Raw genomic sequence first — 12,962 nt, forward strand, 5'->3', positions numbered from 1 at the left:
TTCTTGCTGTGAGGCGACAGCACTACCTACTGCGCCACTGCTTCGCCATGGAGGTTAAAAAGGAGGCGTGGCATCTAACCCCACCCCTATCCCCAACTGTCATTGGGCGATGAGCAAATTATACTATATTGTACAAATTAGATTGTACAAATTCATTCGAATTAGCCACTAAATCAAAAAGTTACGAATTGCCGTGAGATTGCGTTGAGCATACAGTAGTCACTTTGGGACAAAGTGTGAGAGAGTGAGACCTGCGATCCTTGCATGCATGACATATTGCACATTATGACAAGTTTTGCTTGCTACACAACTGAAAACGTGCTAGAAATAACACAGTTTTTGTTCAGAGTTGTAGTGTTTAAAGTACTATAAAGTTTTCTAACTGGCGAATGACATGAACTAGCGGGTGGTCTGCTGCCATCTTTAATGTGTGCATTAGTGACTTTAGAAAGTGTGGCTTTGGACACCAGGGAAGGGACTTCATTTCAAAGATATTATGCTAACCGTTAGCATTTAGGCAGATCACCTACTGCACCTTTAAACTTTTAAGCTGAATCAAATTAACCTTATATTATGTTAAACTGGCTTAAAACAGCTTAATGCGTAACTTATAGAATTAAGTTAGAACATGATTAACTTAGTTTAATAAGTTACAATGACCTTAAACATATGCTGTCAGGACTGATTGATCATATACATTTTTACAGTACATTGCAGATTATTTAAAAGCATTGAGGGTGGAAAACACTTAATGCATTAATCAATTAATAATCAAAACAGAAAGTGTAAATGCAAATCTAAAAAGCAGGCAAAATGATATTCCTCCCCAGGCAATATAAAAATGCAGCAGTTCTTTAAAGACACATGTGTGCAATACTATAACCACAAAAACTAATGCATGAAGTGTTCCCAAACCATTCGTGATCACTGTTTACAGTACTGCTCAAAGCACACATGATGGCCAAAAACTGAAGCAACCAAAACAAAAATTATAAAAAATACTATAAGAGTCTGCACATCAGCCTGTCATAAAGTCAACACATCCCAAACATGTTATAGATATTTAAACGGTCAGTTCACCCAAAATCAAAATTACCACAGCATTTACTCTCCCCGTTTCCTTTCTCTGTTGAACACAAAAAGAAGATATTTAGAAAAATGCTAGTTGCTGGCACCCATTGATTTCTGTAGTAACAAAAGAAATGACCATGGATTGCAATTGGTGCTAGCTACCAGCATTTAAAAAAAATATATCTACGTTTGTGTTTTCTTTTGGGATTTAAACAAGTGAAAGGTGAGTAAATGATGACAGAATTCAATTTTTGGGTGAACTATCCCTTTAATGCATTCTGATGATTACCATCATTCATGAGTATATCAGTTGTACTGATGATGGTCTGTGCGGCCGATCACTAGAAAGAGAAGACCAGACAGAAAACAGAAGAACACGCCGACTGGAGCAAACATGAAGGACAGGCCGTAAGTCTTATTCAGCTCGAAGTCTGCACACTTATTTAACTTCTGATACTCCGTATATAAACTTATTACATCCAGAACATCTATCCAGATAACATACATCGCTGTGACAACTAAAACGAAGAAACCTGGAGAAAGTGACAGCAGTGAGAGGTGGAGAAATGAAAATAAAGAGGAAAGAGACAGCAGTGACTGTAAATGTTTGTGAAATTTAAAACACATTGTGTTGAAGAAATGCATCTTATATTAATATTGGCACCCTGTGAAAGTTATATTAAATATAATTTTTATTGAAAGTTATGTATATTTATTTGTTAATGTTTTGATCTTTTGCTTTAATAAATGGAAATGCACTGAGTAAACTAACGTAAACTAACTATACTTGACCCATAACACACCCACAGACTCTGCAATCGCCATAAACAACTGGTAGCTCAAGGGTGTTTAGGAGCAAAAACTAACTTAGTTATACATATACAAGTTTTATACAAGATGACACTCACTGTAAAAAGTAGATCCATAAAATTGAAGGCAAAAAACAGCAGCTGTGGTTGCCAGTATTTTACCGTTAAAAAGAAATAGTTTAAAAAATAAATCCGTAAAATTTACGGTAAAAAACAGCAGCTGTGATTGCCAGTATTTTACTGTTAAAAATAAATAATTTAAAACATAAATCCGTAAAATTTATGGTAAAAAACAGCAGCTGTGGTTGCCAGTATTTTACTGTTAAAAATAAATAATTTAAAACATAAATCTGTAAAATTTCCGGTAAAAATCAGCAGCTGTGGTTGCCAGTATTTTACTGTTAAAAATAAATAATTTAAAACATAAATCTGTAAAATTTCCGGTAAAAATCAGCAGCTGTGGTTGCCAGTATTTTACTGTTAAAAATAAATAATTTAAAACATAAATCTGTAAAATTTCCGGTAAAAAACAGCAGCTGTGGTTGCCAGTATTTTACTGTTAAAAATAAATAATTTAAAACATAAATCTGTAAAATTTCCGGTAAAAATCAGCAGCTGTGGTTGCCAGTATTTTACCGTTAAAAATAAATCTTTTTAAAAATAAATCCGTAAAATTTACGGTAAAAAACAGCAGCTGTGATTGACAGTATTTTACTGTTAAAAATAAATAAATTAAAACATAAATCCGTAAAATTTACGGTAAAAAACAGCAGCTGTGGTTGCCAGTATTTTACCGTTAAAAATAAATAGTTTAAAAAATAAATCCGTAAAATTTACGGTAAAAAACAGCAGCTTTGGATGTTTCCTATGTCTGCCACACCCATTACAGGTCTTTCAGTCTCTGCTAATGAGCTGATGATCTGAATCAGGTGTGTTTGGTTAAGGAGACTTGAAAAATGTGCATAGCTGGTGGTCCACACTGCGCTAAATGACTAAAAGTAAATAATATTTTATTTTGAAACTTACACTGATTGGAATCCGCTATGGATGCCATCTTGTGATCAGCAATTTAAAATTAAGATCTGCGCAAGAACTTTCACAGCGAATTATGCATATTTTGTAGTTGTCGAGTGCACATGGGTTGTACACTCCTTATTGTGGTGCATTATGGGATTAATTGAGTGCACTTCAGAACGTTCACAACGGTTTTGTGCACCCCTAAAAATGGCTACTCTCTCAAACACAGTGCATTATTTAAGGGTAAAGGGGATGAATTAGGATTCAAGTAACACTAACAAGCCACATGACACTGGGGAAAGAAAATGTCTAATTGGGCCCAGTTTGAACGTTTTTTCTTGCCAGCAGTTTTGACATTATTTTGAGCTTATTATACAAGCTGTACACTGACTACTTTACCTTGTAGAAAAGTTTCATTTCTTCAGTGTTGTCACATGAAAATATTTACAAAAATGTAAGGGACGTACTCTTTTTTTTTAGAAACTGTATGGTTATATATGACCAGATTTCCACTATTATTGTAAATATACTCAATTACAATATACTCAATACTCAATTATACTCAATGCTTCTGACTCAATACTGAATAAATCAGTTATCAATTATTAAAGTCAATTAAAGCTAATATTTTAAGCAAAAGATCAAAAGGTTAAATAATCCAAAAAAAAATGCAGATGCCTTTGCTTATAATTACCAAGTGTGCTAACATTACTAATGGAGTGCACGGTAGCTTCTTATGCAATCTCCAACTTACCTGAAATGAGGTAGAGTCCACCGCCTGCTTTATAAAGGCGATGACTGGCGAATGGAGCTGCACAGATGATAATGAAACCGCCGGCCACCACAGCAGCCACACCAACCAACATGGAGACGCTCCAGAAGCCTCTGTAGACTGAATAATCATGCTTCTCATTAACACCAGGCAGATTTAGCGAGGAAAACACTACTGTATACAGAGTAATGTATTCTCTAAAATCAAATGCCATATGCTGTTTGCAACCTCAGAGCGAAGCAGGGTGTTTGCTGAAAATTGCTTCATTTTAGCGGATTGAAAGATTTGTGGCGTCAACTGAAAATTTGTTTTAATGGATTTATTGTATACTAAGAATTCTGACTGTGTGGGAAAAGGAAGCATCAGGAAAATATACTATATGACGGATTTTGATTTCAAGTCGACAGCTTAAAAATAATCATAATAATAATAATTTTTTTTTATTTATATAGCGCCATTCCAGAGCTTAAGGACACTTTACAATGAATGTAACAAAAAGGGATATTACAAACAGACATTGAAAGAACTAGTAATCAAGTAGAGACAACATTAGATATACAAACGTACAATTAAAATATAACAAACTGGAAATACAAAACAAGAACCAAGAGACAAATATGCAGAGTACAGGTTGATCAAACAAAGTGGTCAGTTTATCAAATTAGAAGTGTAACATTCAGAAAACAAGTGAGTTTTAGGTAAAGATTTAAATTATTGCTGGAATGGAGTGAGCGTGGTAGAGCGTGGTACAGAGTTCCAAAGTTTGGGTGCAATAGCACTAAATGATATTTGCAATAAAGCCAGACAGTGGTATTGATTCACAGTATAGCTAAATTGTGATGTAAACAAATTGATTAAAGCAGGTTATAATTGTTAAATAAAATAAAACAATCAGTATTTGTCTGATTGTAATTTTACCCTGACCACTATCATGGCCTTTTTCGTGATCAGAAACCAAGTCAAAAGCTGAAAATGAAGCAAAATATAGAATGAAATAAATTGATCTTTAAAATAAACAAAAATTCAATGAATGCTTGAATTAAAATGAAAGGTGACACGGTGGCGCAGTAGGTAGTGCTGTCACCTCACAGCAAGAAGATTGCTGCTTTGAGCCTCGGCTGGGTCAGTTGGTGTTTCTGTGTGGAGTTTGCATTTGTTATGCAATGTAATTTAAATTACATTTAATTTAATTAAATTATTGCAACTTAAAACCATATGTGATTTCACTACATTAATGAAGTTTTCATACAGCATGAATTAAAATAAAAAGACATCTAGAGGCATATTTTATTCCATTTAAAATATGAGCCATTAAATTATGACTTATAAATACCAAAAAGACATTGACATGTAGTGGCATAAAATCTTTTTTTTTTTTTTTACCAGATATAATAAAATTAATAATAATAATAATAATAATAATAATAATAATAATAATAATAATATTTATAATAAAAAAAAGTAAGCTTTCTTAACAAAAACTTAAAAATAATAATAAACTTACTTATAGCAGTCTGATAGCTGGTAGTGTTGTAGGACTGGTCAGGGAATGGAAAGGGCAGAAGATATGCAGGTTTGCATACTCTTACATGCGGCTGATTTTCTAAAAGAAAAAAGAAAAAGAAATCAAATTTTCTTAAAGGATGAGTTTTAAATGATTAATTCATTAAATATTCAGAAGTGTTCCATATTCAAACTGTTTGCTGACTTAAGTAACCTGGCAACAGGTCCTGAATCTTTGATATTTGAAGTCAAGTCTCCAACAGAGCTTCACAAGAGGTCTACAGTAACTACTATATTCAGTAAGCAGGTCACAGCACGTTTTCTGATATAAAATACTAGAATCAGATCCTTCTGTTTAGATTAGTTCATCATGTAAAATTTTTACAGAATTGGCCTTTATTTATTTATTCTTACACACATTAGTACGGTATAAAAAAGTATGGGGAGTATTTAGTTACAAAATATGGTTATTATTATAGTAATTTTTATGTACAGTCATTTAATTTAACATGCTTGCCTTAAATACTACAGTTTTAATAGATTCAGAGCAGAATAGAAAAAAAAAAAAATATATATATATATATATATACAGAAGACCAAACATGGTTAAGAAAAAATTAATTGAGTCAGAAATCGATAGTGTAAAATATTTATGTGTTAAATATTTGTTACTTTGAAATATTTATTTTGCTCTGTTTTGTTTGAATTTGTACATTTTTTAACAAAGCTAAAAATTTCTGCTGGGCTCGAAAGATGAGAATGAAAAGGTTTTTACATCCTATTGTCTATGTATTTAGATTTATAGGGATTTTATTTTATATATAAATACTTATAAATATATTTCACTATTCTTTTGTTTGATCAAACATAATTTACTGTGTTTGGACCATGTCAGACAAATAAAAGGAGTGCTTATGCACATCATCTCAAAAACTGAGGAGAAATGACCCAAAAGTGCACAGCATAAGGTAAGAGATGACAGCTGTCTGTGCTATCTGGGGCTGCTTATTGATCATAATTGTATTGTTTTCACTTCTGCGCCATGGAAACACCGCGATTCATTCGACAACTGTTTGATTTGTGAGTATAATTCAGTAAAAAGAATGCTAGAATCGTATGAGCACCGGCAAGAGCTTTTATTTTAGCTATAACTTGTACTTGTGTCATATATATGAACCATATGAAATATATGAAAATTAACCAATGTTCAATATCCAGCTGGGGTATCCAAAATACTGTGTATTTAAATGTAAATAATATACCAAAAAAACAAAAACAAAAAAAAAAGTGTTGCATATGTGCATAAAATATAGATTTTACACATTCAAACGAAACCACTTAAAGGGGTCTGGTGCAATGCTAGCCCTTTAAATCCTTAAGCGAAAGTCGATGACATCATGGTACCGGGTCCGCAGAGTTTAACTGGTTACTTCTTAAGTAATTTAGTTACTTTTTCAGAAATACAAATTTAATAATGTAATTAAATAATGTAATTAAAATGTAATTAAAAAATTTAATAATGTAATTAAATACTTTTTAAAGTAACCTACCCAACATTGTGTAGAAATAAACATTGGCATACATCAGCTAAAAAAGCTGAAAAACTAAAGACATCTCCGAATGTATATTGCTCAAAAGCTAAAACACAATCTCTTACCAAACCAGAACTTCCACAGATTGCCATCGTTCATGACGTCATCGAAGGTACAGCGCCAGAAGAAGCCCTCATGATGAAAGGTGAAGTTCGGGGCTTCACTATTGGGGTCGGGAACCTGGTTGACAAGAATATCACCTCGCTGTGAAGGAGCAGAGAGCAGAGGTCAGAGAGTAATCCACACCTGTTGTGGAGCCAGAGAAAATGACAAAAATCCCAAACTGCTGGAGGACAGACACTGGCGGACTGTGGATGGGTAATGTTATTTATGCATTTGCATGCAAGTTTCGAGTAGATGCCAAAGACATTATTTCCAACATTGATGAGAAACCCAATGTAAACTAGCTTGTTGACTAGAAACCATGTTGACTTAGGGGTCAAAGCTGAAACACCATTTTAACAGCAGAAAAATTTCATAAATAACTTTTTTCAGTTTGTATCATGAAGTTTGGTTGACTTTTTCTTTAAAATGACCCCACCATTTTAAAAAATCTATTGAAGACTGTACACAATTAAATTACAACTGTTGTCCTTCAGATACGTTTTAGGTCAATATTTCAACTCGCCAGGTATGAAACAATACACCACAAAAACTCTGGTACGCACTGGCACACACATGACACAACAAACACCCTAAATTCACACACACAAAATAAGAATCTGATGCTCCATCTTTTATGAATATTGTCTTGCAAGTAAAAACTTTTTAGACTTATTCTGGTACTTTACAAAATATTAGAAACCATTTACTATAGTCAAATAGGAGTGCTTTTTGTTGTTGTTGTTGTTGTTGTTGTTTAGTTCATTTGTTTACATCAGGGGTCACCAATCTTAGTCCTGGAGGGCTGGTGTCTCTGCAGAGTTTAGCTCCAACTTTCTTCAACAGACCTGCCTGAGTGTTTCAAGTATGCATATAAGACCCTGATTAGCTTGTTCAGGTGTGTTTGATTAGGGTTGGAGCTAAAATCTACAGGACACCGGCCCTTCAGGAACAAGTTTGGTGACCCCTGGTTTACAGGGTCAATGCACATTAATAAACATTACTGAATAATGTGCCAGAATTAGCCAAGAATGTCTATTTTTCATCTGTAGACCCTTAACAGAATGCTAAAAACATTGATGAGGAAAGTTTGTGATGAAGACGAGGTTGTTTCTTCATGCAAAATAGATTTGAGGATTGAAATAAAATGTATCTGCTTTATTTTAGAGATTTAGTGGTGGGACATAGGACAAATTGTGTATACAGAATTTAAGTAAACACAAGGCTTAACAAATAAAAGCTTAGAACCCTGTAAACAGCCTGGCCATCTAGAGAGCTATCATTTTGCAAACACAGCTACTGCAGTAGCCTAAATGTTCAGGAAAACTATGAATTGGACTGCAGGTGATTAATGCACTTATTGCTTCCAAAATATATATATATATATATTTATATATATATATATATATATATATATATATATATATATATATATATATATATATATATATATATATATATATATATATTCTAGAGACAATTTAGATATGTACATTTATTTACAAGCACCCCCAGTCAAAATAAACAGAATTAGCATAGTACATGATGCAACTTCAGGGTTGAATTATAACGTTTGTGTAAAACAATCAACAGATTGTGATAGGTTCAGAATACACTTCTTTTCTTTTATGATATTTAAAAATGTGGGTTATTTTAAATCACATTTGGGTAAAATATGAACAAACCCGTTGACTTGGTCAAAAATGTAACGGGATAGTTCACCCATAAATGAAAATTAGTACACTATTTACTGTCAAGTTGTTCCAAACCTGTATGAGTTTATTTCTTCTGCTGAACACCAAATGAGATATTTTGAAGAAAGCTGAAAACTAACCATTGACTTCCACAGAAGGAAAAAACAAATACTGTGGAGGTCAATGGGTACACAATTTCAACTTTCTTCAAAATAACTTCTTTTGTGTTCAACAATAAAAAGAAACTCATAAAGGTTATTTGGAACAAGTGAAGGGGAATAAATGCTAACATAATATTAACTTTTGGTAAATGTTTTATTTTAATTCATTAACTTAATAAACATGTTTTTATTTTAATTCATTAACCTAATAAATTTTAATAAATGAATTTGTCCAATGCCTTATTAAATGATGTTGACACCTAAATTGAGTCAAGAAAAAATAATAATTGTGTTTATTGTGGACAAGAAACATTTCAGGCTAAAAGTTGTTTCCCAACTAATCACATGGCCATTTTGCCAAAAAAAATAAAATTCTGCTATAATTTGCTGGCCCTTCATTTTAACACAAGAGAAAATATTTTGACGAATGTTGGTAGCCGTTATGTTGATGTCTTCCATAGTATTTTTTCCTACTATGGGTTTCAGCTGTTAACATTTTAAAACTAGGTTATCCATTTAACAACATGCCTGATGTCATCGAGATGGTGGAATTAGCTTCCTTTTAAAAAAATGCAAGGTTGTTTCAACCCACATTTAAGTAAAATATGGGCAAACATATTGGTTTAAACATACATTTTAAAATAATATTAATGTAACCTTTGGGATTGCCTGAAATTTGAGCTGAAACAACCCAGCATTTTAGAGTGTCCCTAAAACAAGAGTGTCAATGAACAATGGCATGTTTTGTAGAGATTGTTTTGTCATTGGAAAACTAGCGCTGCCATAAAAACCACCTAAAAGAGCACAAATGCCATTGTTTCTCTTTAATTTCACCATGTTTTAAAGCTGTGTATGGATGAAGTTCTGTGCTCCTATTGGTCAATGTCACAGATGTGAAGAAATGAGCTCTATGCATAGCTGTTTTAAACCCAACGATGAACTTCCGGTGAAAGCTTAACATTACAATTTTACAAGGTTGTTTTTACTTTTGAAAAGGTACCAACCCAGTCACAGCTCGTGCACCTTAATTTCTGAGAGTGTACACACTATAGTATGTCCAATCCATTTTAAAGTTTCAATGTCCATTTACAAAACACCATGACACCCTATACAACAAATGGATCATGCCAAAATCTGGCTAATATCCTTTATAACTCCCTTATCATTCATCTTTTAGCCTCCCCAAACATCAATTCAACTCTTATATTCAGCAGCTAATCCGCTTGTTAAGTGATGACCTGTTGGTGACGTATGTAATACTGTTTCCGGGTCCAAGCCGCCACTCATTTGAGTTGAGAAATGATTTGTTTGTGATCACTTTTAATTCATATCACACATTAAAGTTAATTTTATATAAAGTCATAGTGTATACAACAATCTTTGGGCTTGCTGCATCACAAATACCAAAATTGTAACAATTTATAAAAAAATGAATGACTTTCTGGCCATCGGATATTAAGGCTGATTTATACTTCTGCGTCAAACGCCGGCGTATGCTACGTCGCTGACGCATAGCCCTTCGCCGTGGCCGTCGCTGACGTGCACCTCTCAAAAAAAGTAACTACACGTCGCAACGACGCGTAGCGCAAGCTCTGTGATTGGTCGGCTTGGTAGCGCTGACGAGTCTGGGCGGGACCGAGAGCCGCGTGATGGTGAAAGCCTGATGGAACGATTATTTACAAGTGTGGAGTCCCGTGAAAGAGCTCCGGATGGAAAGTTTTGTTTTGTATTTACCTCATAGGTAAAGTTGTTGCACGTCCGCCGGTTCCTTCCTCAAAATGAGCGAGTTTGAGCCACTTGTACATCCCGGAAGTGTTCAGGAAAAGCAAAACAGCACCGAAGAAACTCGACACAGAGGAATATTTACACCTCACTGCCAACTAGCGTTTGGGAAGGGTTAATGCAGACCAACAGAGACAGCGCGCAGAAGTATAAATGCACAGCTACACGCGTTGCATCCGCCGTGGGTTACGCCGGTTACTTGACGCAGAAGTATAAACCAGGCTTTAGGCATGGACATAATAAAAATAATAATAGTTTTTATTTATATAGCGCCTTTCCAGAGCTCAAGGACACTTTACAAGGGATGCAACAAAAAGATAAACAAACTTACATAAAGTCAAATATAACAAACTGGAATTACACAAACAAGACCTATGAGACATACGAGCAAAGTGGAGGTGGATCAGATAAAGTAGTTCGTTTGGCAGATTAGAAGCGAAGCATTCAGAAAAAAAGTGAGTCTTAAGTAAGGATTTGAATTCAGAGATATTATTAGCAGAGCGTAGTGAGCGTGGTAGAGAGTTCCAGAGTTTGGGTGCAATAACACTAAATGATCCGCGGCTCTTTAATGGGGGGCAGTACCAAGGGACAGCGAGAAGGCCAGAGTCAGCAGAACGTAAAGAGCGAGTTGGGGTGTAGGGGACAAGCATGTTGCAGAGATAGGAGGGTGCTAGGCTATTTAAGGATCTAAATACAAGGAGGAGAATTTTGAATTTAATGCGGTATGCAACTAGGAGCCACATATATATTGCGATCGTGATTTTTGAAAGCATTAAATCGCTTTGTACATGTTTATAATTACCACTTCACGAGTCTCCCCATACATTTGAATAGAGCGCTTGGACCCGGAAGCCGCTTCACGTGACGTCACACTTAACAAGCGGATTATTTGTATGACTCAGTCATGTGACTTTCTTACACCCTTACTGATGGTAGGGTTTAGGCATAATAAACAATAATCTTTTTTTCCTGAAAATCTTTTCCATAGTAATTACTTTTGCCCAAATTCATACAAAATCACCTCTTTGTAAAAGTTGCGGTGGTTTACCCAAAAAAAATGACAATTTACTTAGTATTTACTCTCTCTCAAGTGGCTCCAAATATGAGTTGAACACAAAAGGAGATCTTTTGAAGAAACCTTTGACTTCAATAGTTTTGGAATCTACTATGGATATCAATGTCACTGGTTTCCAGCTTTCTTCAAAATATCTTCGTTTGTGTTCAACTGGTTTGCAACAAGTGAAGGGTGAGTAAATATAGTAATAACTATCCCTTTAACTTGGATCTCATTTTCTCTCCCAAATCTTTATGGGGGAAACCAGACTTGTGTGACCGCTATGAATAGCCACTGCGCTGAGATTCCAGTTTGGCTGTTCAGTATTAAGTGTAGTATCACACTGCAGCATGTGATAGTCTACAGTCTTGAATCTCTGAGACTGTAAATAATGACGTACGTGGATGTCATATGACTGCCACAGCTTGGAAACCAAATATGCCCATTACTGCGAGAGGATCAGGGAGGATCAAAGAGCTCAAGTTAAGTACACAGAAATCTAAAAGATACAGTTAATCAGACAGTTCAGATCTTTCGCATTTTGGAAACGACATCATTCATGATGTCAATTAAATACTCAAAAATGCCCATATTTTCATATTACCCCCCATATTAAAACACTTGAAGCAACACACCCACCTCAGAAGTAACTGGACTATTTGAATATGAATTGCAGGTCTCAGATGCCAGGAGCCAATAGTCCGTGCCAAAAGACAGGAGGATGAACAGAGTTGCCAAGGCACCGAAGAGCCCAGCGAAAAATCCAGCCACATGTATCTTCATGATCTCAGAGTGCAACCTTTCCACCCGTTCACTGCTTGTTAAACAGTCTCTCCTCCTTCCCACATGAAGTAGGCACTGAAATTATGTAACTCCTCACAATTTGTCAGAAAAAATAGTCTGGTTTTACTCAGCAAGGTTTATGGCATGTGGACACAAGTGGCTTTTCTAGGACTCTTCTTCGCTCCGGTGTGTGTCTATATGTGTGATTCAAGACCTGACACTGGGTTTGGAGTGGGCTTTATGATAGCACACCAGTGTAAGGCTGCCCATTGGGCTATTTTGGTCAGTTGAGTGAAGGTGCCTGCTGTCGCTCTCAGAGGAGTGGTTTAAGAATGAGATTGCAGGAGAGAGAGGAGCCGAGTAGACCAAAATATCACCCTGCTGGACAATCAGGGGAGGAATGAAAATGAAGACATAAGAGACCTGCATTCCCAATGTCTGTCAGAATTCCCACCACCAACTAAGAAGTGAACTCTAAAGCCAATTTTTTAAAACCAAATCAGGTCTTGACGTCCTGCAGGGTGTCGTAGGGACTCATTTATTCATTCTTTCATTTTCTTTTTGGCTTAGTTTCTATTAATCTGGAGTCGCCACAGCAAAATGAAACGCCAACTTATCCATA

At 35.0% G+C, this 12,962-nt stretch overlaps 1 protein-coding gene across 1 annotated transcript; it reads right to left on the bottom strand.

The window, feature by feature from the left end:
* Positions 1–611: 611 nt before the first annotated feature.
* Positions 612–12,556, bottom strand: tmem182a (transmembrane protein 182a). Its single transcript, NM_001013320.1, is given in 5 exon segments — positions 612–1,604; positions 3,652–3,789; positions 5,174–5,272; positions 6,830–6,968; positions 12,197–12,556. Coding segments are annotated over 5 exon segments (747 nt in total). The 5' UTR covers positions 12,341–12,556; the 3' UTR covers positions 612–1,377.
* Between the last annotated feature and the right edge of the window lie 406 nt (positions 12,557–12,962).

Source organism: Danio rerio, chromosome 9 (genome assembly GCF_049306965.1).
Source record: "Danio rerio strain Tuebingen ecotype United States chromosome 9, GRCz12tu, whole genome shotgun sequence".
NCBI classification, from domain to species: domain Eukaryota; kingdom Metazoa; phylum Chordata; class Actinopteri; order Cypriniformes; family Danionidae; genus Danio; species Danio rerio.